The 24,747-nt window shown below is 47.4% G+C and overlaps 1 protein-coding gene across 10 annotated transcripts in view; it reads left to right on the top strand.

The window, feature by feature from the left end:
* Nucleotides 1–24,747, top strand: part of LOC129695115 (microtubule-associated serine/threonine-protein kinase 4-like) — a 462,908-nt gene that overhangs the window by 357,479 nt on the left and 80,682 nt on the right. For all 10 annotated transcript variants that reach the window (XM_055631871.1, XM_055631863.1, XM_055631890.1 and 7 more), the window contains 4 exons: nt 6,896–6,971; nt 8,508–8,717; nt 19,089–19,190; nt 20,990–21,122. In XM_055631871.1, coding sequence (XP_055487846.1) covers nt 6,896–6,971; nt 8,508–8,717; nt 19,089–19,190; nt 20,990–21,122 — 521 coding nt within the window. The remainder of the gene's footprint in view (nt 1–6,895; nt 6,972–8,507; nt 8,718–19,088; nt 19,191–20,989; nt 21,123–24,747) is intronic.

The raw sequence follows: 24,747 nt of genomic DNA, 5'->3' as shown, positions 1-24,747 counted from the left end.
TTTCTTCATAAGACAGTCCTGACATCCCAGGAATCAGTCTGGTGAACCGTCTCTGCACTCCCTCTATGGCAATAATGTCCTTCCTCAGATTTGGAGACCAAAACTGTACGCAATACTCCAGGTGTGGTCTCACCAAGACCCTGTACAACTGCAGTAGAACCTCCCTGCTCCTATACTCAAATCCTTTTGCAATGAAAGCTAACATACCATTCGCTGAAAGCTAACATACCATTCGTTGTCACGGGCTATGGGGGCGTGCCCTAATATATAACGAACCCCGGGTCAACCTTCCCATTCTCCTCTTTTGTTCGTGTGAGTGTCCTGCCACCTCAGCTCGAGCTCGAGCCCATGAGGCAACTGCCTGGCAGCAGCAACAATGTGATAGAGGACTCTACCGCTGCTCCACTGCACTGGATAAACCATCCAGTTTAGTTTAGTAGATTGTCACGCCTACCGAGGTACAGTGAAAAACCATTGTTGCGTGCTAACCAGTCAGTGGAGAGACAGTATATGATTACAATCGAGCCGGCCACAGTGAACCAGCTTTACACTAAAACCCAGTATGGGAAGCAGTTCAAAGCACAGCACCCCTATTAGATGAGCTGGGCTAAACTTTCACCTCATTCTTTATTTTAAAAAACAAACTCTGGGGACCTTTAGATGGGAAATATGCCAGAATTAGCATACAAATAGAAGGAGCCAGCCCTTTCTGGACAATTTATCGCTAATGATGTGGTCTAATTTTTATTGCATTCTGTTGAATACTTTAATCACCATTAAATATCGATTCGGACACTGTCTGAAGCTCTCGTTACATCAATTTAAATGTGTTTCTTTCAAAATTACTTTTTGGATTTCTGTTCATTAAGTTCAAATTCTGCCAGAGTAATTTTTTTTTTATCAGAGGGCAGTGAATCTGTGGAATTCTTTGCCACAGAAGCTTGTGGGGGTCAAGTTAATGGGTATTTTTTTAAGATGGACATTGACATTAGTTGACATTCATTAGTACGGGTGTCAGATGTTATGGGGAGAAGGCAGGTGAAAGGGGTTGAGAAGGAAAAGATAGATCAGCTATGATTGGAGTAGACCTGATGACCAGACTCTCTGACCCCTCTCACCCTGGCCACAAACTCTTTGAATCACTTCCCTCTTGAAGGCGACTCCGGGCTGTCAAAGCCGCCACAGCCAGACATTTTTCCACGAGTAGTAGCTCTACTCAATAACCAAAAATCTGTCGCCTCCTTTTGCTCTGGTATTTTATTTAATTCACATGTTTAATCAATAATGTTTTATTATTAATGTTTAATGTTTTATATGTCATTACTAACTTTCACTGTATGTCATGTTGTCACTTGCGGGCGAAGCACCAAGGCAAATTCCTTGTATGTGAATATACTTGGCCAATAAACTTATTCATTCATTCATTCATGGGCCAAATGGCCTAATTCTACTCCTATTCCTTATAACCATATCATAGCTTTGAAACTCTGAACAGGCAGCTTGGACTGAGCTGATGAAAGGTCAGAGGCTTATGCCAATCATTCTGTGTTATCTGCCACAAATGTTGCCTGACGTACTAAGTCTCCCCACTATTTTTAGTCTGTTGTATCAAATGTCCAGTATTGTCAGTTTTTACTGCCGCGTGCATTAGAAAACTGACTTCTATAAGAGACCTAGAGCTGCAGTCAAAGCCCTAAAGTGCAAAATTCTAAAGATGCGGCCCATTTTTATCAAAGATCTTAGAGCAGAGCAAGATGGGCTACTCCTGCGAAATACAATGGGCTGACGTGTAGTACGCTACGGAGGGGATCCTGGGCATTTTTCCCCGCCCATTTTAGTAACCGGAGCCTACCCGACCCGACCCGAACTCGCAGTGTAATCAATGTTGCGGGGCAACAGTTTGTGTGTGTGATATAGGGTTAGATTCATAATTCTGTCAGTTCATACTTCTTGTCAAGAATAAAATTTGACTCTGGTAATTGTCTTTTTTAAAATCATTTCTTTTTAAATGGCTCACAAGCAGTGTTCGAGTTGATTTTGTAGTAACCGGAACCGACCTGACTCGCAGGGTAATTGACATTGCGGGGGAAGTTTTTGTGTAAGACATAGGGTTAGATTCATAATTCTGTTAGTTCATAATTCTGTTAATTCTTGTTAAAGAATAAAATGTTTATAAACACACATACATGAATGTGATATAAATGTATATAATCATATAACACACAATTATATTTCTTCTGATCCAATGATGAACTTTATTTCAGACTAGACAAGGGACATTAAATAAGAAACATTGTAAACCTCCCCACAACTTCACACACACTAGGCCTTATCCCACCCCTCAACTCTCCCCCCCCCCCCCACTCCCTCCCCAGCCTCCCCACTACAATGTCTCCCCCCCCTCCTATGCCCCTCTCCCGCTGCCCCGGGCCGCACACTCCCTCTCCCCGGGCCGCTCACTCCCTCTCCCCGCTGCGGAAACAAAGATCCAATCTTTGGCCGGAAGCAAGATGGCGGGGGCTGGTTGCTAAAATGGGTCCTATAATCACCCATGAATCTGCCCATGAGCGCACTACACGTTTGCTTGAGAGTAACCCATCTTGCTCTGCTATAAGATCTTTGATTTTTATAGTCTCACGCCGGGGTTTCTCAGTCTGAAGAAAGGTCCCAACCTGTAACGTCGCCACGCCACTCCCTCCACAGATGCCACTTGACCCGCTGAAATCCTCCAGCAATTTTGTTTTGGAACATAGGACATAGAATATTGCAGCAGAAGAACAGGCCCTTTAGCCCACAATGTCCGTGTGGAACATGATGCCAAGATCAACTCTTATCTGCCTGCACATGATCCATATCCCTCCATTCCCTGCACATCCATGTCCCTGTGCACGTCTCTTAAATGCTGCTATCGTATTGGCCTCAAGAGCAAGATTCCAGCACCTGTACTTCCTCAGTCTCTGGGGCTTTTGAATTGGTGATTATTACCCTTCACTCCAGACATACATAAGGTCATAAGTGATAGGCGCAGAATTAGGCCATTCGGCCCATCAAGTCTACTCCACCACTCAATCATGGTTGATCTATCTCTCCCTCCCGGTCCGCACGATGCCCGTGCGCCTCAACGCGATGACGAGGTCGCGTAATTTGCGTGCCAAGGACACGTAAGTGGGACAGGGCCTTTATTCAGATGCAATTATCTTTGTAAAATGTGCGGACAAGAATGCTTCTCATTCCCCTTCCATTTCAAAAGGATTTCAATTGAAAGATTTCTCATGGTGTTGGCAGCTGTTAAGTAATTAATGCTCGTTCCCTGACTCTTTGACCTCACCCTGGTTTGAGGCGTGATTAAGTGCTTTGTGAATTCTACTGCCCTCGTTACTGGCCACATCTCCCTCCCTTGTCCGCACTGCAGTGAGTTTTACTCAAGGTTATTTTTCGCAACTGGGAATTCACCGAGCAGATGAATCTTGAAACTTCAGAGCCAGGGATTGCTCGGAAATAAAACAAGGTATCTTTGGATTTCGCAGACACGAGAATTTGCAAAATCTAAGCAGGTTCACCGTTTGGGATCACAGTCTAGGAACCCGAAGTTTGGGCCAGATTTTGGGGGACAAAACTCACAATATCGGGGGAAATGCTGGCTCCATCATGCAAAATTGCTGACATTTCTTGCTTTCCGAGATGTCCCCAAGATGAGGGTGTTCCATGCTAGAACATCTGAAATGTTCTCATTCTTTGGGGAATGGGGGCTCCCCTCTCCACCATCACGAATGAGGCCCCTCCCTCGCCTGCCTCCCCGCACCTACCTGTCTCCCCCTCCCCCTATCGCAACAGTCAGTCATGGAGTCTCACACTCCCTCCGTCGCTCCGCCGTCGGAAACCAAAGATCCGGTATCTTTGAGCGGAAGCAAGAATGCCGTAACCAGGATGCCGGCGGACTGGTTGCTAAAATGGGGTCCGATAATCACCCATGAATCTGCCCATGAGCGTACAACGTTTGCGTGAGAGTAACCCATCTTGCTCTGCTATAAGATCTTTGATTTTTATAGTCTCACGCCGGGGTTTCTCAGTCTGAAGAAAGGTCCCAACCTGTAACGTCGCCACTCCACTCCCTCCACAGATGCCACTTGACCCGCTGAAATCCTCCAGCAATTTTGTTTTGGAACATAGGACATAGAATATTGCAGCAGAAGAACAGGCCCTTTAGCGCACAATGTCTGTGTGGAACATGCTGCCAAGATCAACTCTTATCTGCCTGCACATGATCCATATCCCTCCATTCCCTGCACATCCATGTCCCTGTGCACGTCTCTTAAATGCCGCTATCGTATTGGCCTCAAGAGCAAGATTCCAGCACCTGCAGTTCCTCAGTCTCTGGGGCTTTTGAATTGTTGATTATTACCCTTCACTCCAGACATACATAAGGTCATAAGTGATAGGCGCAGAATTAGGCCATTCGACCCATCAAGTCTACTCCACCACTCAATCATGGTTGATCTATCTCTCCCTCCCGGTCCGCACGATGCCCGTGCGCCTCAACGCGATGACGAGGTCGCGTAATTTGCGTGCCAAGGACACGTAAGTGGGACAGGGCCTTTATTCAGATGCAATTATCTTTGTAAAATGTGCGGACAAGAATGCTTCTCATTCCCCTTCCATTTCAAAAGGATTTCAATTGAAAGATTTCTCATGGTGTTGGCAGCTGTTAAGTAATTAATGCTCGTTCACTGACTCTTTGACCTCACCCTGGTTTGAGGCGTGATTAAGTGCTTTGTGAATTCTACTGCCCTCGTTACTGGCCACATCTCCCTCCCTTGTCCGCACTGCAGTGAGTTTTACTCAAGGTTATTTTTCGCAACTGGGAATTCTCCGAGCAGATGAATCTTGAAACTTCAGAGCCGGGGATTGCTCGGAAATAAAACAAGGTATCTTTGGATTCCGCACACGAGAATTTGCAAAATCTAAGCAGGTTCACCGTTTGGGATCACAGTCTAGGAACCCGAAGTTTGGGCCAGATTTTGGGGGACAATAACTCACAATATCGGGGGAAATGCTGGCTCCATCATGCAAAATTGCTGACATTTCTTGCTTTCCGAGATGTCCCCAAGATGAGGGCGTTCCATGCTAGAACATCTGAAATGTTCTCATTCTTTGGGGAATGGGGGCTCCCCTCTCCCATCACGAATGAGGCCCTCCCTCGTCTCTCCTCGGTACCCCGCTGTTCCTCCCTTGCTCCCCCTCCCCCTAGTCGCAACAGTCAGTCATGGAGTCTTACAGCGTGTAAACAGGCCCTTCATCTCAACTTGCCCACGCCGACCAACATGTTCCATCTGCACTAGTCCCACCTGCCTGCATCTGGCCCGCATAGAGTCAGGGAGTGATACAGTGTGGAAACAGGCCCATCTTGCCCACATCGGCTGACTTATCCCAGCTACACTAGTCACATCTGCCTGCGCTTGGTCCATGGTCCCTCCAAACCTGTCCTATTCATGTTCCTGTCTAAATGTTTCTTAAACATTGCGATAGTCCCTGCCTCCTCTGGCAGCTCATTCCTGGATGGTGAAGATCTCCCGTGGGAGAGAGGAGGAGAACGTCTTCAAAGTAGTAATACCTTGAAGAGCTTTTGCAGTGGAGCAGACACACAGCAGTGTCGGAAGGAACTGCAGAAGCTGGTTTACACCGAAGACAGACACATAATGCTGGAAGATCTCAGCAGGACAGGCAGCAGCATCCTGACCCTACTCCAGAGATGCTGCCCGACCCGCTGAGTTACTCCAGCATTTTGTGTCTCTCACTCTGCCTTACGTGGGAACGATGGAATAGAAATCCATCCGTGATTGCAGGAACCAGATGGCTTCCAAGATGGCGTCCAACCCAGGCGACTATCTGCGTGCCAGCCACAGAAGCGGATTACAATCGCTCCACACTCTTAGATCTCCACACCTACAGCAACATTTCATACTTTATCGCATATCTACCCACTATAAATGGCTCGATTGTAATCATGTACAGTCTTTCCGCTGACTGGTTAGCACGCAACAAAATATTTTCACTGTACACGTGACCATAAACTCAACTCAACTGAACACAGGAGACAATAGGTGCAGGAGTAGGTAATTTGGCCCTTCGAGCCAGCACCGCCATTCAATGTCATCATGGCTGATCATCCCCAATCAGTACCCCGTTCCTGCCTTCTCCCCATATCCCCTGACTCCGCTAGCTTTAAGAGCCCTATCTAGCTCTCTCTTGAAAGTATCCAGAGAACCGGCCCCCACTGCCCTCTGAGTCAGAGAATTCCAAAGACTCACAACTCTCTGGGTGATAAAGTGTTTCCTCGTCTCCATTCTAAATGGCTTAGCCCTTATTCTTAAACTGTGGTCCCTGGTTCTGGACTCCCCCAACACTTTCACATCCTACTCACGACATCTATTTCACGAGCGATTAGGTCAAGGTATTGTTTCGTTGAAAACCCTGTGACCTCTGAAACATCAGGATTTAGACTTCAGGGGTGACGCAATGGCGCAGCGGTCGAGTTGCTGCCTCCCAGCGCCAGAGACCCTTGTCCAGTCCTGACTGGAGGTGCTGTTTGTACGTTCCCTCCCCCCGTGAGCAGCTCTGCATTGTACTCCAGTTGCAATATTTGGTTCGATTGACTTCAAGCAATCGGTTTCTACCCTCATTGCCTTTGGGGTAACCGTGTATGCAGCCTGGGATTCGGACCTTCTGCAGTCCCACCTCAATGCACTTGGAAGGGGAAGACCCGTAAAACAGGGACGGTATAAACACCAGCCATTTCGCGAAGTCATCTCGTGGAATCCCAGGAGAATGTTATATTAAATCTTGCAGTGAATAAAGTGCCTCATAGCTAATGAAATGTTGTTTGCCTCATTTGCAGCCCTGGACGATCTCCAGCCTGCTTTGATAATGAAATTATCATGATGAACCATGTCTACAAAGAGCGGTTTCCAAAGGTGATTATCCTGTGCCTTCATTCTGCAGCTGCTAGTTTGTTCTTCATATAAAAATAAAATGTATCAAATGTTTCCAAGGATCATTTCTCCAAATCCGGATTGCCTTTGTGTAGGAAGGAACTGCCGATGCTAGTTTACATCGGAGATAGACACAAAATACTGGAGTAACTCAGCGGGTCAGGCAGAAAAGGAATAGGTGACATTTCGGGTCAAAACGTTTTTGACCCGAAATCTCATCCAGAGATGCTGCCTGACTATAAATATCCTCTTCCGAGACTTTGAACCATCTTGTTCCTTTCAGTTTGGTCATTTCAGCATAACACGCACAGGATCAGAATAAAACCATTCAGTTTAGCCTATAAGGATTTTCAAAGATCTCTTGTAGACAAAAGTGCTGGAGAAACTCAGAGGGTGAGGCAGCTTTTATGGAACGAAGGAATAGGCAACGTTTCAGGGCGGGAAAAAGAAAGGAAGAGGCGGAGACAGTGGGCTGTGGGAGAACTGGGAAGGGGAGGGGAAGGAGGGAGAAAGCAAGGACTACCTGAAATTGGAGGTCAATGTTCATACTGCTGGGGTGTAAACTACCCAAGCAAAATATGAGGTGCTGCTCCTCCAATTTGCGGTGGGACTCACTCTGGCCATGGAGGAGGCCCAGGACAGAAAAGTCAGATTCGGAATTGGGAGGGGGAGTTGAAATGCTGGAACACCGTAGGATCAGGTTGGATATTGCGAACTGAGCGGAGGTGTTGGGCGAAGCGATTGCCAAGCCTACGCTTGGTCTCGCCGATGTAGAGCAGCTGACACCAAGAGCAGTGGATGCAATAGATGAGGTTGGGGGAGGTGCAGGCGAACCTCTGCCTCACCTGGAAAGACTGCTTGGGTCCTTGGATGGAGTCGAGGGGGGAGGTAAAAAATGGTTGTCATTTTTTAAAGGGAACACAAGTGTTACTGAATACAATTTTAAAATCCGTCGTTCATTTCTTCTTCCACCATTTTCTAGTGGAAATTTTGTTGAGATGCATTATGAGGCCACAATCGAGAGAATCGTTGTACATCATTTATGACCCATAGAGTGGCTACAGAAGTGGAACACTGCAAACTATTGTCAGTAAATTTGGCTTTGAGTATATTACCTGTAAATTATAAGGCTTAAATAGCCTGTCCCGGAAAAATCAAAATGGTTAATTGGGTTGGAAGCGCGGGCAAAAAAAAGCCTTTGCGACAGAGATGCTACCCGACCCGCTGAGTTACTCCAGCAGTTTGTAGATAATTCAGTTGCTATTTCTCGAATCTGGTCATCTCTAGAATTGTTCCAAAGTAAATCAACAATGCGTTTTCAAAAGGGAAGGCCAGATATATATTCCAGGTGTTATTATTATTATTATTATTATTATTATTATTATTATTATTATTATTATTATTATTATTATTATTATTGAGAGTCTGTATTTTTTAATTCTGAGCTTGATGTGCCAATAAAAAAATGTTTAAAGGGTTAATTTCATATTTAACACACTGAGTTGTTCCGTTCCTCAGGCCACAGCCCAGATGGAAGAAAGGCTTCAGGATATTATCACCAGCTACTCTCCTGACAATGTTCTTCCACTGGCAGATGGAGTCCTCAGCTTTGCTCATCATCAGATCATCGAGTTGGCACGAGACTGCCTGGATAAATCCCGCCTGGGCCACATCACCTCAAGATACTTCTATGAGTTGCAGGAGAAATTAGAAAAGTTGTTGCAGGAAGTAGGTGTTTTCAAATATTTTGTCTTCTGCGTTTTTTTTGTGTTGCGGTGGGGGGGAGGGGGAGGGGGGGGGCAGTCGGGTAGCAGCAAGTTTCATTCCGAGCGGAAAGCCGATGTTGTTGCCTCGGTTGGCCTTGGGAGGTGACTGTTAAGCTGCTCAAAGTACAACGAACGAACGCTACCGTAAACCCGAAGATAGACCACGTGTGGCGGCAGGCAGTAGATTGTCACAAGAATGATCCCAGGAATGAGTAGGTTGGGGAAGTCCAGAACAAGGGGGTCACAGTTTAAGGATAAAGGGGAAGTCTTTTAGGACCGAGATGAGAAAAAAATGTTTCACACAGAGAGTGGTGAATCTGTGGAATTCTCTGCCACAGAAGGTAGTTGAGGCCAGTTCATTGGCTATATTTAAGAGGGAGTTAGATGTGGCCCTTGTGGCTAAAGGGATCAGGGGGTATGGAGAGAAGGCAGGTACAGGATACTGAGTTGGATGATCAGCCATGATGATTTTGAATGGTGGTGCAGGCTCGAAGGGCAGAATGGCCTACTCCTGCACCTATTTTCTATGTTTGTTTCTATGTTAGCAATTGATGAGCGTTTGGCGGCACTGGGCCTGTACTCGCTGGAGTATAGAAGAATGAGGGGGGACCTCATTGAAATGTACAGAATAGTGAAAGGCTTGGATAGAGCGGATGTGGAGAGGATGTTTCCACTAGGTCCAGGGATCATAGCCTCAGAATAAAAGGTTGTTCCTTTAGGAAGGAGATGAGGAGATGAAGAATTTCTTCAGTCAGAGGGAGGCGAATCTGTGGAATTCATTGCCACAGAAGACTGTGGAGGCTTAGTCAGTGGATATTTTTAAGGTAGAGATGGACAGATTCTTGATTAGTACGTGGGTTAGTATGGGGAGAAGGCAGGAGAGTGGGGTTGAGAGGGAAAGGTAGATCAGCCATGATTGAATGTCGGAGTAGACTTCAAGATTCAAGATTCAAGATTCAAGATAGATTTAATTGTCACGTGTGCCTGATGGCACAGTGAAATGAATTTCCATACAGCCATACAATAAAAATCAACAGGACACAACACACTATAGGGTTTGACATAAAACATCCCCACACAGCAGAATCAAAGTTCCCCACTGTGTGGGAAGGCACCAAAGTCAGTCTCTTCCTCCACTGTTCCCCGTGGTCAGGGCCTCCCCAAGCCCTCCGCAGTTGCCGCTACGGGCGGCCCGATGTTCAGGACCGCACGCCGGGGTGTTAAAAGTCCGACGTCGGGGCTGCGGGACGTCCTCAGCGGCGTGGACACAGAGTCGGCCCCCTCCTACCGGAGTCTGCGGCTTCCAAAGTCCGCAGGCCGCGCCGGGTGGAGATGGGCTGAATGGCCTAATTCTACTCCTCGAACCTATGATCTTATGATCTATGGCAGAGATCAGTTTAAAAAGTAGCTTTTGGCTTCTCATTGCATATCCATCGGCAAGACGTACAGCAGCACAGATCGTTTCAAGTCTAGGTGAGTCAATTATGCAGTATTGCTGAAAACTGTTCACTTCTCTGCAGCCCGAGGCACTCGACACATGACAGCGCTAAGATGTGCAGCCTCGGTGTAAGACAAACTGGCAACCAAAGAAGGCAGCTTGCAATATTCTCATTGATCTTACAGCACAGCCTTTAAAAGGACGGTGTCGGAAATTCTGGCTTCTGAGGGAACTGATTTTTTTTAAAAGTTTAGTTTAGAGACACAGCGACGAAACAGACCCCCGCACATTAGAGACGATTTGCATTTATAACAAGCCAATTAACCTACAAACCTGTATGTCTCTGGAGTGTGGGAGGAAACCGAAGATCTCGGAGAAAACCCACGCAGGTCAGGGGGAGAACGTACAAACTCCGTACCGACAGCAACCATGGTCAGGATCAAACACGTGTCTCTGGCGCTGTAAGGCAGCAACTCTACCGCTGCGCCACCGATTTCTGCAATCCATGTCTGCTGAAAAAAAAATGTTTAATGCAAATAATATTTTAGAAAATAGACAATAGGTGCTGGAGTAGGCCATTCGCCTGCACTGCCATTCAATGTGATCATGGCTGATCATACACAATCAGTACCCCGTTCCTGCCTTCTCCCCATATCCCCTGACTCCGCTATCTTTAAGAGCTCTATCTAGCTCTCTCTTGAAAGTATCCAGGGAACCGGCCTCCATCACCCTCTGAGGCAGAGAATTCCACAGACTCACAACTCTCTGGGTGAAAAGTTCTCAAACTTACTGGTAAATAGGAATTTGTATCATTTTATTTTGATCACTTGCTGAAGAAAGGACAAATTGCTGAGAGTTGCAGATGTAGCCCAGTCCATCGCACAATCCAGACTCCATCTACACCTCACGCTGCCTCAGAAAAGCAGCCAACATAATCAAAGACTTGTCCCACCCTGGCCATTCCTTTTACTCCCCTCTCCTGATGGGCAAAAGGTACAGAAGCTTGGAAGCTCACACCACCAGACTGAGGAACAGCTTCCCCTCCAGGTTCTGAACAGTCCTTCCATAAGCTAGGGCACTGTCCGATTCGCCTCAACCCCTTTGCAGACATTGGACTTTGTCTCTGGAACTTGTTTAAGAAAGAACTGCAGATGCTGGTAAAATCGAAGGTAGACACAAAATGCTGGAGTAACTCAGCGGGTGAGGCAGCATTTATGGAGAGAAGGAATTGGCGACGATGAGACCCTTTTTCAGACTGATGTCGGGGGGGGGGACAAAGAAAGAATGTGGGCGGAGACAGTAAGACTAGTGGGAGAACTGGGAAGGGGGAGGGGATGGAGAGAGAAAGCAGGGGCTACCTGAAGTTAGAGAAGTCAATGTTCATGCCGCTGGGGTGTAAACTACCCAAGAGAAATACGAGGTGCTGCTCCTCCAATTTGCGCTGGGCCTCACTCTGGCCATTGAGGAGGCCCAGGACAGGAAGGTCAGATTGGGAATGGGAGGGGGAGTTGAAGTGCTGAGCCACAGGGGGATCAGCTTGGTTATTGCGAACTGTTGCCCTACCATGCTGAGAACTATATTCTGCACTCTGTATCTTCCCTTTTGCTTGAGTTTGACTTGATTGTAATTACGGAAGACAGACACAAAAATCTGGAGCAACTCAGCGGGCCAGTTAGCATCTCTGAAAAAAAGTCAGGGGACGTTTCGGGCTGAGGCTGAAAGTCAAGGAAAATGGGAATGAGCGATATAGATGGTACTTAAAGGGTTGTCGCCCTTGGGCAACCTAATTGGCGAGTTTAGAAGAGCTTCGGAGAGTTTGAAAATATGTCATGTTGAAGACCTCCTTCGACTATGTTGAAGATTAGCTTCGACTAGCTACGACTAACTTTGGGAAAATTGGACACCGAATAGTGGAGAGTGACGATGATCTCCCTCGATCTCCTTTGACCTCCCTTCGAATATGATGAAGACTATCTACCACTACCTTCGACTACCCTCGATTACCTACGACTAACATGCCGACCTACTACGACCTACTACGACTGAACATACGAGTAAAAAATGTATCGATTTTTTCCATGGCGACCTTTTTTTACTCGCGGGCATTTTTCAACATGTTGAAAAATATGCCGCGACCTAGCTGAGGCCTCGAGTACGCGGGGACTACTCTCGAGCATGAAGGAGAGTTACAATAGTCAATAGTCAATTTAATTGTCATTTGGACCCCTTGAGGCCCAAACGAAATGCCGTTTCTGCAGCCATACATTACAAACAAATAGACCCAAGACACAACATAATTTATATAAACATCCATCACATCGCTGTGATGGAAGGCCAAAAAAACTTATCTCTCCACTGCACTCCCCCCCCCCCGATGTCAGAGTCAAAGTCAAAGCCCCCAGCTGGCGATGGCGATTGTCCCGCGGCCGTTAAAGCCACGCCGGGTGATGCAAGGTCGCACACCGGGTCTTGATGTTGGAGCCCCCGGTGTGCGCTCGCAGAGTCCCGCGGCCATTCCAAGCCGCGCGGGGCGGTGATGTTAGGCCCCGCTCCAGGAGCTCTTCGACCCCGCAACTCGGGCGGGAGAAGTCGCCGTTGCAGGAGCCCTGAAAAGCGGTCTCCCTCCAGGGACCCGCGGGCTCCCGGTGCCGCCGTCCGCAGACCCGCAGTTGCAGCCTCCGAATCAGCAGCAGCAGCAGCAGCAGCAGCAGCAGCAGCAGCAGCAGCAGCAGCGCTCCACCACCGCTCCACCCGCTCTGGACTCGGCCAGCTCCGCGACGGTGAGGTGAGTCGGCACCAGAGTCCCCGGCTTCTTCTGTTGGAGGCCGCTCCTCATTGCAGCCCCAACGACAACTGAGACCCGACAAGAAAAGGTCGGGTCTCCAGTGCAGGGAGAGATTTAAAAGTTACACACACACCCCAACAAAAAATAACAAAAACTACATATAAACATAGACAAAAAATAATAAAAACGCGGACGGGCTGCAGAGGCCGCTGCTGACGAGAGTCGCGCCGCCTCCTACGACCTCGTGTCGACCATGCTGCGGGCATGAGTCGAGGGCAAACTCGCCAGAACTCGTGGATTAGGTCGCCCAAGTGGGACAGTCCCTTTAGGACAATGTATGGTATATCTGATCTGTTTGGTTAGCATACGAAACAGCACTTTTCACTGTACCTTGGCGCATATGACGATAATAAACCTAAATGTAAACTGTGGAAAGAAGGGTAACATCTGGGGAGGACATGGGCAGGGCAGGTTTAGTGGAATATGGGCCAAAGGCAGGCAGGTGGGACTAGTGTTGATGGGGCATGATGGCTGGTGTCTGCAAGTTGGGCCGAAGAGCCTGTTTCCACGCTGTATCACTCTATGACCTACAACAATCTCTGGGCTTAGGAAAAGGCTTCAATCTCCGTGGAGCTACTTTGTGTAACAGCCGGACGGGGCAAAACTCCTTTCTGAAAAAAAGGAATAAGATTGAAGCTGAAAATAACAATTTATTTAAATTCGCATCTCTTTTCCACCCACCATTACTCCTCAATATGTCACAGAATCGAATTGCCGAATTTGCTCAGCAACTTAGAAGGTGGAAATTTATGTCCATAGGTTCTAGGAGCAGAATTAGGCCATTCGGCCCATCAAGTCTATTATCTAAGGTACACAAAAATGCTGGAGACTTAGCGGGTGCAGCAGCATCTATGGAGCGAAGGAAATAGGCAACATTTCGGGCCGAAACCCTTCTTCAGATTATCTAGTCTAGTCTAGTCTACTGCGACATTCAATCATGGCTGATCTATCTCTCCCTCGCAACCCCAATCTCCTGCCTTCTCCCCGTAACCCCTGACACCCGTACTAATCAAGAATCTGCCTATCTGCACCTTAAAACTACCCAATGGCTTGAGGGGGGGTGGGGTGGGGGGTGAAAGCTCAATGGAGATTTGCAGGTGCAAGTATTTTACACAGAGAGTGGTGGAGGGTTGGAGCACGTTGCCAGGGGTGGCGGTGGTGGCAGGTACAGTAATGCCATTTAAGTCTTTCATACTGATTGGGGATGATCAGCCATGATCACATTGAATGGCGGTGCTGGCTCGAAGGGCCGAATGGCCTACTCCTGCACCTATTGTCTATTGATAGGCGCATGGAAGTGCAGGGAATAGAGGGACATGGATCATGTACAGGCAGATGAGTTCCTAACTGTCACCGTATGTCCTGTTGTCCTGTTGTCACTTGGGGGCGGAGCACCATGGCAAATTCCTTGTATGTGAATACTTGGGCCATATACTTATTCATACATTCATCCATTTAATTTGGCATGATGTTCGGTCCATACATTCTGGGCCAAAGGGCCCGTTCCTCTGCTGTACTATATTCTATGTTCTGCATTAAAGCTTCTAGGTTTTATATTCCCTGAGCCTTTTTTTAAAATTATTTTTTGTTCTTTTAGTTGCAGCAAATAAAAATGCTAATCTCTTTGATTATCTGTTGGGGTAGTATTTCATAAAGTCATACCGGCAGAAACCTTCCCAATTGGAATCCCTCTATAATGATGTTAACTTAATGCATTCCAAGTGAATTAATGACCAAATGCTGCATTGGTTAATGATGGAGGAGAACTAATTGAGCTCTAGAGAACAGAGAACTGTCAGGAATTAAAGAGAGAAGCAATTTTTTCATCCTAGGGAAATATTGTACCATGATTCAGATTCACATTTAGATTTGGATACTCTCATTTCAAAAATATGTGATCAGAGTTTTTTTGTTTTAAAATCATTTCAGGAATTGATCGGTGACTCTCTTCCTTGGAGAGCAGGAGGATGTGGGGTGATCTTATAAGATATGTGTACAAAATCACGAGAGGAATAGATCGGGTCTCTTGCCCAGGGTAGGAGAATTGGGGACCAGAAGACATGGGTTTAAGGTGAAGGGGAAAAGAATGAATAGGAATCTGAGGGGTAACTTATTCACACAAAGGGTGGTGGGTGTATAGAACGAGCTGCCGGAGGAGGTCGTTGAAGCAGGGACTATCGCAACTTGTAAGGAACAATCGACAGGTACATGGATAGGACAGGTTTAGAGGGAGATGGGCCAAATGCGGGCGGGTGGGACTAGTGTAGATGGGACATGTTGGCCGGTGTAGGCAAGTTAGGCCGAAGGGCCTGTTTCCACACCGTATGACTGAGTTATTAAAATTATAAAATTTGATTTCAGAACCTGTATACATTTATCAGCTTGTGCAGAATTACTTCATAAGGTCATGTGATTGTTAGGCAAATTAGGCAATTTGGCCCATCCGTTCCATCATGGCTGATCTATCTCTCCCTCCTAACCCCATTTTCCTGCCTTCTCCCCGTAACCTCTGACACCCGTACTAATCAAACATCTATCTATCACTGCCTTAAAAATATACACTGATTGTGTCCTTCTGTGGCAAAGAATTCCACCCTCTGACTAAAGATTCACCACCCTCTGACAAAATTAATTCCTCCTTATCTGCTTCCTAAAGGAGCGTCCTTTAATGCTGAGGCTAAGACAAGTCAAAGGATATTGTTTAGGCGGAGATAGACAGATTCTTGATTACAAGAAGGTAGACATAATGGTATAATGGCCCCCTGGCATGTGACACGAGCTCCTTGGGTGGAATAATGTAAGGAGCACAGAGTCTGGGCGGTTGAGCGATGTAAAGAGTCTTTGTCCTAAGACAGATGTCAAGAGATCGTCTAATGAAAGAGAGTCTGCAGAGGCTTTGGATAAATAATTTAAAGGTTTAGCGCCACATTGACAGATAAAGGGGACGCTTGCAAGTAAGAATCATTATGTCAAGGCAATTTTTCTTTTTTACATCCATACCAGTTTTTGCTTTGAAATATGAAATGGAAGCATATATCTCCTGATCTTTAGCCAACCGCTCCGTAAAAGTGTGTGTTTTAGCGACCTGTGGATAAAGTACAAAAATGAACAATAAAAAAATATAAAACTATTCTTAGTAATCTGGCTGGGACATTTCTTTGAATGGTTTTTTTAGATGTAGGAGCTTGAAACCTTATATTGGAAGTGTTGGAAGGAACTGCAGATGCTGGTTTAAACCGCAGACTAGACACAAAGGTCTGGAGTAACTCAGCAGGCCAGGCAGCATCTCTGGAGAAGTGGAATAGGTGATATTTCGGGTCGGGATCCTTCTCCTGACTGGGAGTCAGGGGAAAGGGGACCGAGAGATATAGATGGTGATGTAGAACAAATGAATGAAAGATGTGCTAAAAAGGTAACGATGATCGAGGAAACAAGGAGCCCACAATGGTCCATTGTTGGCGGTGGGCTCGGTGATAACTTGTTACACAGCCAACAATGGACCTTTGTGGGCTTCACGTTTCTTTTATCATCGTTAATTTTTTGCATATCTTTCATTCATGTGTTCAATATCTCTCTACATCACTCTACGTCTCGATCTCTCGTTTCCCTTTCCCCTACCAGTGTGAAGAAGGGTCTCGATCCGAAACGTTGCCATATTTCCTTCGCTCCATAGATGCTGCCTCACCCGCTGAGTTTCCCCAGCATTTTTGTCTACCTTCGATTTTCCAGCATCTGCAGTTCCTTCTTAAAGGGGCTGTCCCACCGTACGAGGTAATTCAAGAGCTCTCCCGAGTTTAAAAAAAAAAATCAAACTCGTGCTAAGCACGTAGAATGTACGCAGCGGGTACGTCGGAGCTCGGGGACGTCTCTTAGCGCCTCGTAACGCTAACGGCAGTTACTCGGGAAACGCGGTTAGCTCGGGAGACTCGTGAAAAATTTTCAACATGTTGAAAAATGTCCACGAGAGCCCCGAGTACCTACGAGCGGCTATTACTGTAATTCTCCGAATTCGAATCAGGGGAAACTCGGGAGAACTCTTGAATTAGATTGTAAAGTGGGACAGCTCCTTAAGCCTTTTTATGCCTTGTGTCAACAAGAGTGCCTTAAAAGTTTTTACGGCCAGTATAAAACTTTGAACAATTACAGCTCTGAACTGCTATTCTGGCATATTCCTGCTCAACTTTATACCAGGCTCAGCAGACATTAAGAAGAGGCAGCTGCTCGTATTCTTAAAATAATCATGGGCTGTTCGTTGAGTGGCTGTCACAATGTCTTTTATACTGGAATAGGGATTTCATCTTGTGGTTTAATTGCTGCTGGGCCTGCCGCTTAATAGATGGGCAAGGATACGTATTGTATAACTAACTCGCCCCACGGGTGCCACCAGCTCCTTCTGCTGGACACTGCGTTCAATAACGTCCAGATAGAACAATGTCGGAAAGAACAGTGAAAGGCTTGGATAGAGTGGATGTGGAGAGGATGTGTCCACTAGTGGGAGAGTCCAGGACCGGAGGCCACAGCCTCAGAATTAAAGATCTTCCTTTCGGAAGGAGCTGTGGAGGAATTTCTTTAGTCAGAGGTTGGTGAATCTGTGGAATTCATTGCCACAGAAGGCTGTGGAGGCCAAGTCAATGGATGTTTTTAAGGCAGAGATAGATAGATTCTTGATTATTATGGGTGTCAGGTGTTATGGAGAGAAGGCAGGAGAATGGGGTCGAGAGGGAAAGATAGGCCAGGATTGAATGGTGCAGTGGACTTGATGGGTCAGATGGCTTATTTCTGCTCCTATCACTTGTGAACTTTTATAAGTTTAGGGCCAGAGGACACAGCCTCAGAATAAAAGGATGTGCCTGTAGAAAGAGGATGGGGAGAAGTGTCTTTAGCTGGAGGCTGCTGAAGGTCTGAAGGAGTCTGAATAAGAGTCCTGGCCCAAAATGTTTGTCCATTCCTCCCACGGATGCTGCCTGACCTGCTGAGTTACACCACCACTTTGTGTTGTACTCAGCATCTGTAGGGGGGAAAGGCCAGGCGACGTTTCGGCTCAGGACCCTTCTTCGGACGCGATACTGAATCCTTTTAATACCAAAAGAAAGAATTAAGAATGAACTGCAGATGCTGGAAAAATCGAAGGTAGACAAAAATGCTGGAGAAACTCAGCGGGTGAGGCAGCATCGATGGAGCGAAGGAAATAGGTGGCGTTTCGGGTCGAGATCCTTCTTCAGACTGGATTACATGATTACAATCGAGCCGCATCTGCAGTTCCTTGTGTCTACTTTAATGCTGAATATGTTTTCTACACATATTTGAATTTTAAAACTCTTCTTACCCACGTCACTCCCTCTTCTCCCCTCTCCCATCGGGCAAGCGGTACAATAGTGTGAGAACGCACACCTTCAGATTTAAGGTGGACAAAAATGCTGGAGAAACTCAACGGGTGAGGCAGCATCTATGGAGCGAAGGAATAGGTGACGTTTCGGGTCGAGACAATACTCCAGATTTGGTCTCACCAGAGCCATATACAACTGCAGAAGAAAGATGCTTCAGGTCTTGACCCTTCTTCAGACCTGAAGAAGTGTCTCGACCCAAAACGTCACCTAGTCCTTCGCTCCATAGATGCTGCCTCACCCGTTGAGTTTCTCCAGCATTTTTGTCTACTTTCGATATTTCCAGCATCTGCAGTTCTTTCTTAAACCTCCAGATTAAGTCTCTTCCCAGCTGTTATCAGGCAACTAAACCATCCTATCACCAACTTGAGAGCGGTCCTGAGCTTTTATCTACCTCATTGGAGATCCTCGGACTATCTTAAATCAGGTTTTACTGAAATTTAGCTTGCACTTAATGTTATTCCTTTAATCTGTATTTCGTTATTCCAGTATCTGTACACTGTGGATGGCTCGATTGTAATCATGCATTGTCTTTCCGCTGGCTGCTGAGCACGCAACAAAAAGCTTTTCACTGTACCTCGGTACACGTGACAATCAACTCAATTAAATTAAACTTGCGGGCTCGAAGAAAACTTTGTTCACATTTTTTCTTTTCTCATTATCTAGGCTCACAAACGTTCTGAAAGTAATGAATTAACGGTCATTGATCAGCTGGTCAGGAAATTATTGATCATCATTGCCCGCCCGGCACGATTGCTGGAATGTCTTGTGAGTCCTCTTTGAAATTAAACGTACACATTTTTGGATAATAAGCATGAAAATGTTAATAACATGAATATGTGCATGTACCGAATTTTAAATCAATTCAGAGTGGGAAATTTTCTTTCGAGACAGATGTTTGCAGAACTTCACAGCCATATCACAGAGCCTTATAGTGTGGAAACAGACCCTTCGGCCCAACTTGTCCATGCTAACCAAGATGTCACATGTACAGTAGTGCCACCAGCCTGCGTTTGGCCCACATGCCTCTAAACCTGTCCTATCCATGTATCTATCCAAGTGTCTTTTAAATGCTGTTAGAATATCTTCCTCAACTACCCACTCTGGCAGCTCATTCCATACACTGTGTGGAAAATGTCGCCCCTCTCACCATGGTCTGTGGTTCATGATTCCCTTAGCTTGCGTCAAAGACTCTGTGCATTCGCTCTTATCTATTCCTCTCGTGGTTTTGTACACCTCCACAAGATCACGCCTCATCCTCTTGCGCTCCAAGGAATAGAGTCCCAGCCTGCTGAACCTCTCCCTATAGCTCAGGCCATCTTTCCTGTACCATCCAATCCTGGCAACATCCTCATCTGCATCTCCCTACAGCTAAGGCCCTTGAGTCCTGGCAACAGCCTCGAAAGCCTTCTCTGCAGCTTTTCCAGCTTCATGACATCCTCCCATCGACGGTATGGCCAAATCTGAATATATCACTCCAAATAGTCCAAATGTGTCAGGTGAAAACTGAAAACTATTATGACTTTCTTCAATCTCACTTTCAAGATGTATTACCAATAATAAGTGAATATATAGAACACCGGGAGCTGCAGAGAGATCTGATAAAAAAAAACAAAGTATAGATGCAATGATGGCAAGCTTTGATGCGCTTAGAATAAAAGGACGTTCCTTTAGAAAGGATTTGAGGAGGTATTCTTTAATTCAGCGGGTGATGAATCTGTGGAATTCATTGCCACAGTTGGGGCTGCGGAGGCCAAGTAATTGGGTATTTATTAAGCAGAGATTCTTGTTTAATAAGAGTATCGGGGGGGAAGGCAGGAGAATGGGGTTAGGAGGGAGAGATAGATCAGCCATGGCGGAGTAGACTCGATGGCCCAAATGTTTGAATTCTGCTCCTATGACATGAACTTATGACAGGGTAGACAGTCAGAACCTTTTTAACCAGGGTAGAAAAATCAAATACCAGAAGGCATAGCTTTAAGGTGAAGAGATATGGTGGGGCAATTTTCTTTTACACAGTGGATGGGGAGCGTCTGGGAAATACAGCCCAGGGTAGTTGTGGAGGCAGATATGATAGAGGCATTTAAAAATAGATAGTTATATGGATATGGAGGGAATGTATAGAAAGGAACTGCAGATATATATACCAAAGAAAGACACAAAGTGCTGGAGTCTTCTTCTTCTTGCGTATGGCGTGCACAGCCTAAAGTTGTAGGTCAACTTGTTCTATTTGATCTTGATTGTGCACGTCGGGTTGATTGCATTAGTCGAAACAGGGTGGACCACGTGAAGGTTGCAGTCTCCCACCCTGGAGTAACTCAGAGGGTCCGTTAGAATCTCTGGAGAAAAAGGATGGGTGATATTTTGGGTCGGGACCCTTCTTCAGATTCCAGCACTTTGTGTCTCACTTGGATCTGGAAGGATATGGCTTATGTGCAGATCGATAAGATTTGGTCATGGCATCAATTTTGGCACAGGCATTGTTGGCAGCAAGGCCTGTCCTTGTTCTCCACTGTCCTATGTTCTGTTAAAAGTAACTAGAGTTGATGTTTTCAATATTCCTTCAGGAATTTGATCCGGAAGAGTTCTATCATTTGTTGGAAGCAGCAGAAGGACATGCTAAAGAAGGGCAAGGCATTAAATCGGATATTCCCCGCTACATCATCAGTCAACTGGGCCTCACAAGAGATCCCTTGGAGGGTGAGTGCTGGCGGCGCTCGTGTTCCTTCCAAACTTTAGTTTCGTTTAGAGATCCAGCACGGCACTTGGCGTTTACTCAAGACCCCAACATCTGCAATTAGACACAAAATGCTGGAGTAACTCAATCAATCAATCCTTGAATCAATGACTTTATTGTCATTCAAAAATACACCAACAAATGCAAATCTGAACAAAATTTTGTTGCATCTGGCTCACCGTGCAACATAAAACAGCAAAAGGATAAAATGGATAAAAAGATAAAATAGATAAAATTGATCATTGTTGCGGTGCATTATATGGAATGCAAGAGTCTGATGGCTCGGGGGAAGAAGCTGTTGCAAAACCTGGCCGTTCTGCTCCTTATACTGCAATATCTCTTGCCCGAGGGCAGCAGAGTGAACAGCCCACGATGGAGATGTGTGGGGTCTTTTATAATGCTGTGGGACAGCTGTCTGGAGTGTGTGACGTCATTTGAAGATGGACACAAAATGCAGGAGTAACTCAGTGGAACCGGCAGCATCTCTGGAGAAAAGCAATGGGTGACATTTCTGGTCGAGACCTTTCTTCAGACGGAAGAAGAGTCTCGACCCGAAACGTCACCCGTTGCTTCTCTCCAGAGATGCTGCCGGTCCCGCAGAGTTACTCCTGCATTTTGTGTCTATCTCCAATCGTCTTGGTCCCACTCTGGGGGTAGGAGTGAGGGCGGATCCGGTTCCGCAACGGCCGTGAGCCCCAGGCCGAGTTCGCCGATCGTTTGCCTGCTTCTGCTGCTGTTGGAGGTGGGACGTTGCGTCACGCCCAGGGTCTTGGGCCTGTCCCACTTTGGCCGCCAGTTACGCGACAGGCCGGTGGCGCGCGAGGATTTAGTGCAGGACGAAATCCTCACTCCTCCACACCACACTCCTCCACTCCACACTCCTCCACTCCACACTCCTCCACACCACACTCCTCCACTCCACACTCCTCCACTCCACACTCCTCCACGCCGCTCCACACTCCTCCACTCCACACTCCTCCACTCCACACTCCTCCACGCCACTCCACACCTCCTCTGGCACTCCACACTCCTCCGTACGCCACACTCCTCCTAACCACACCTCCCTGGTTCTTGATTTCCACTCCACACTCCTCCACCCCCCTCCCCTCCACTCCACACTCCTCCCCTCCACACTCCTCCCCTCCACTCTCCACCCCTCCACTCCACACTCCTCCACTCCACACTCCTCCACACCCCTCCACTCCACTCCACACCACTCCACTCCACTCCACTCCACTCCACACTCCTCCACCACACACTCCTCCTCCACACTCCTCCACTCCACACTCCTCTCCACACTCTCCACTCCACACTCCTCCACACTCCCACACTCCTCCACTCCACACTCCCACTCCTCCACTCCTCCACACACTCCTCCACACCACACTCCTCCACACTCCACACACTCACACCACACCCACCACCACTCCACCACTCCCACTCCACACTCCTCCACTCCACACTCCTCCACGCCACACCACCTCCACTCCACACCACCACTCCACTCCACACTCCACTCCACACCTCCACTCCCACTCCTCCACTCCACTCCACTCCTCCACTCCACACTCCTCCACTCCACACTCCTCCTCCACGCCACTCCACACTCCACACTCCCACTCCACACTCTCCACTCCACTCTCCACACACTCCTCCACACCACACCACACCCTCCACGCCACTCCACCACTCCTCCACACTCCACCACTCCACACCTCCACCCCTCCTCCACACCTCCACACTCCTCCACACCACACTCCTCCACTCCACTCCACTCCACACTCCTCCACTCCACACTCCTCCACTCCACACTCCTCCACACTCCACTCCACACTCCTCCACTCCACACTCCTCCACCCCACTCCACTCCACTCCTCACTCCCTCCACTCCACACTCCTCCACTCCACACTCCTCTCCACACTCCTCCCACTCCACACACTCCTCCACTCCACACACTCCTCCACCACTCCACTCCTCCCTCCACCACCTCCTCCACTCCACACTCCTCCACTCCACTCCTCCACTCCTCCTCCACTCCACACTCCTCCTCCACTCCTCCACTCCACACTCCTCCACTCCACACTCCTCCACTCCACACTCCTCCACTCCACACTCCTCCACTCCACTCCACACTCCTCCACTCCACACTCCTCCACTCCACACTCCTCCACTCCACACTCCTCCACTCCACACTCCTCCACACCACACTCCTCCACTCCACACTCCTCCACACCACACTCCTCCACTCCACACTCCTCCACTCCACACTCCTCCACTCCACACTCCTCCACTCCACTCCACACTCCTCCACTCCACACTCCTCCACGCCACTCCATGCGCCATGCGCCCGTCCCGCTATACCCACACGCTACCCACATGCTAGCAGTTCGCATAAATAGTGCACAAATGACGGCCAAGTGGGACAGGCCCTTGAGAAAGCTGGCAACCCTAACTGTAAACAAGATAATAAACGAGGGGAAAAAAATGCAAGCAATTATGCATTTGCCCTCTCTATTGCTGTAGTTGTTTGAAAAGTAAAGCCAAGATAGCAGCATTTGAATTCATACTTAACGCTGCATAGCAAAATTATCATGCAATTGATAACCGATTCATTAAACTGCCATGGATTATACAATTAGAAATGCGACTTGTTATTTAAAGCTATCCTACCCTTGGCTCAGGTAACACACATCTGTTGTGCATCACTTACTCCTGCCCCTGTGCACATGGCACAGTATGACCATTGTGACAGGCATTTTACTTGCCTTGATGGTCTATTAAACCCCAAATGTAACAGCAGCCCGACATTAAAAACACCCATTAAAAAGGCATTTGAGCATCTAATTGGAACTCATCTAATTAAACAAATGTTTCTCTTTCTTGCCCAGTCTTTTGGCAAACTGGGGACTGAGGAATGCAGAACAGTTTCAGGTGCATTAGCCTTCGCTGAGGCTCACTCGCTGAATCTTTATGATCATCCACTTAGTTTAGTTTAGTTTATTCGGGAGATACTGCGCGGAAACAGCGAGTCTGCGCCAACCGACAGTCTGTGGAATACTCTGAGTCAGAGGGCGGTGGAGGCCGGTTCTCTCTGGATGCTTTCAAGAGAGAACTAGATAGGGCTCTTAAAAATCGCGGAGTCAGGGGATATGGGGAGAAGGCAGGAACGGGGTACTGATTGTGGATGATCAGCCATGATCACATTGAATGGCGGTGCTGGCTCGAAGGGCCGAATGGCCTCCTCTCGCACCTTATTGTTTATTGTCTATTGCCCGGCGATCTCTGCACATCCGACACACACGAGGAACAATTTACAATGGCACCAAGCCTGCAAGCCTGTACGTCTTTGGAGTGCGGGAGGAAACCGAAGATCGCGGAGAAAACTCTCGCGGGTCACGGGGTGAACGTACAAACTCCGTGCAGACAGCGCCTGTAGTCGGGATCGAACCCGGGTCTCCGGCGCTTTGAGCTCTGTAAGGCAGCAACTCTACCGCTGCGCCACCGCGCCACCACGCGTGCGTGTGTCGCATACCCACTGCCGTTGTAATGGGATCTGCTGTGAGGAGAGGGAGCCAAATCCACTTTAG

The sequence above is a fragment of the Leucoraja erinacea genome, chromosome 3, assembly GCF_028641065.1.
Source record: "Leucoraja erinacea ecotype New England chromosome 3, Leri_hhj_1, whole genome shotgun sequence".
Taxonomy (NCBI): Eukaryota; Metazoa; Chordata; class Chondrichthyes; order Rajiformes; family Rajidae; genus Leucoraja; species Leucoraja erinaceus.
This window is presented reverse-complemented; position numbering and strand designations above follow the sequence as displayed.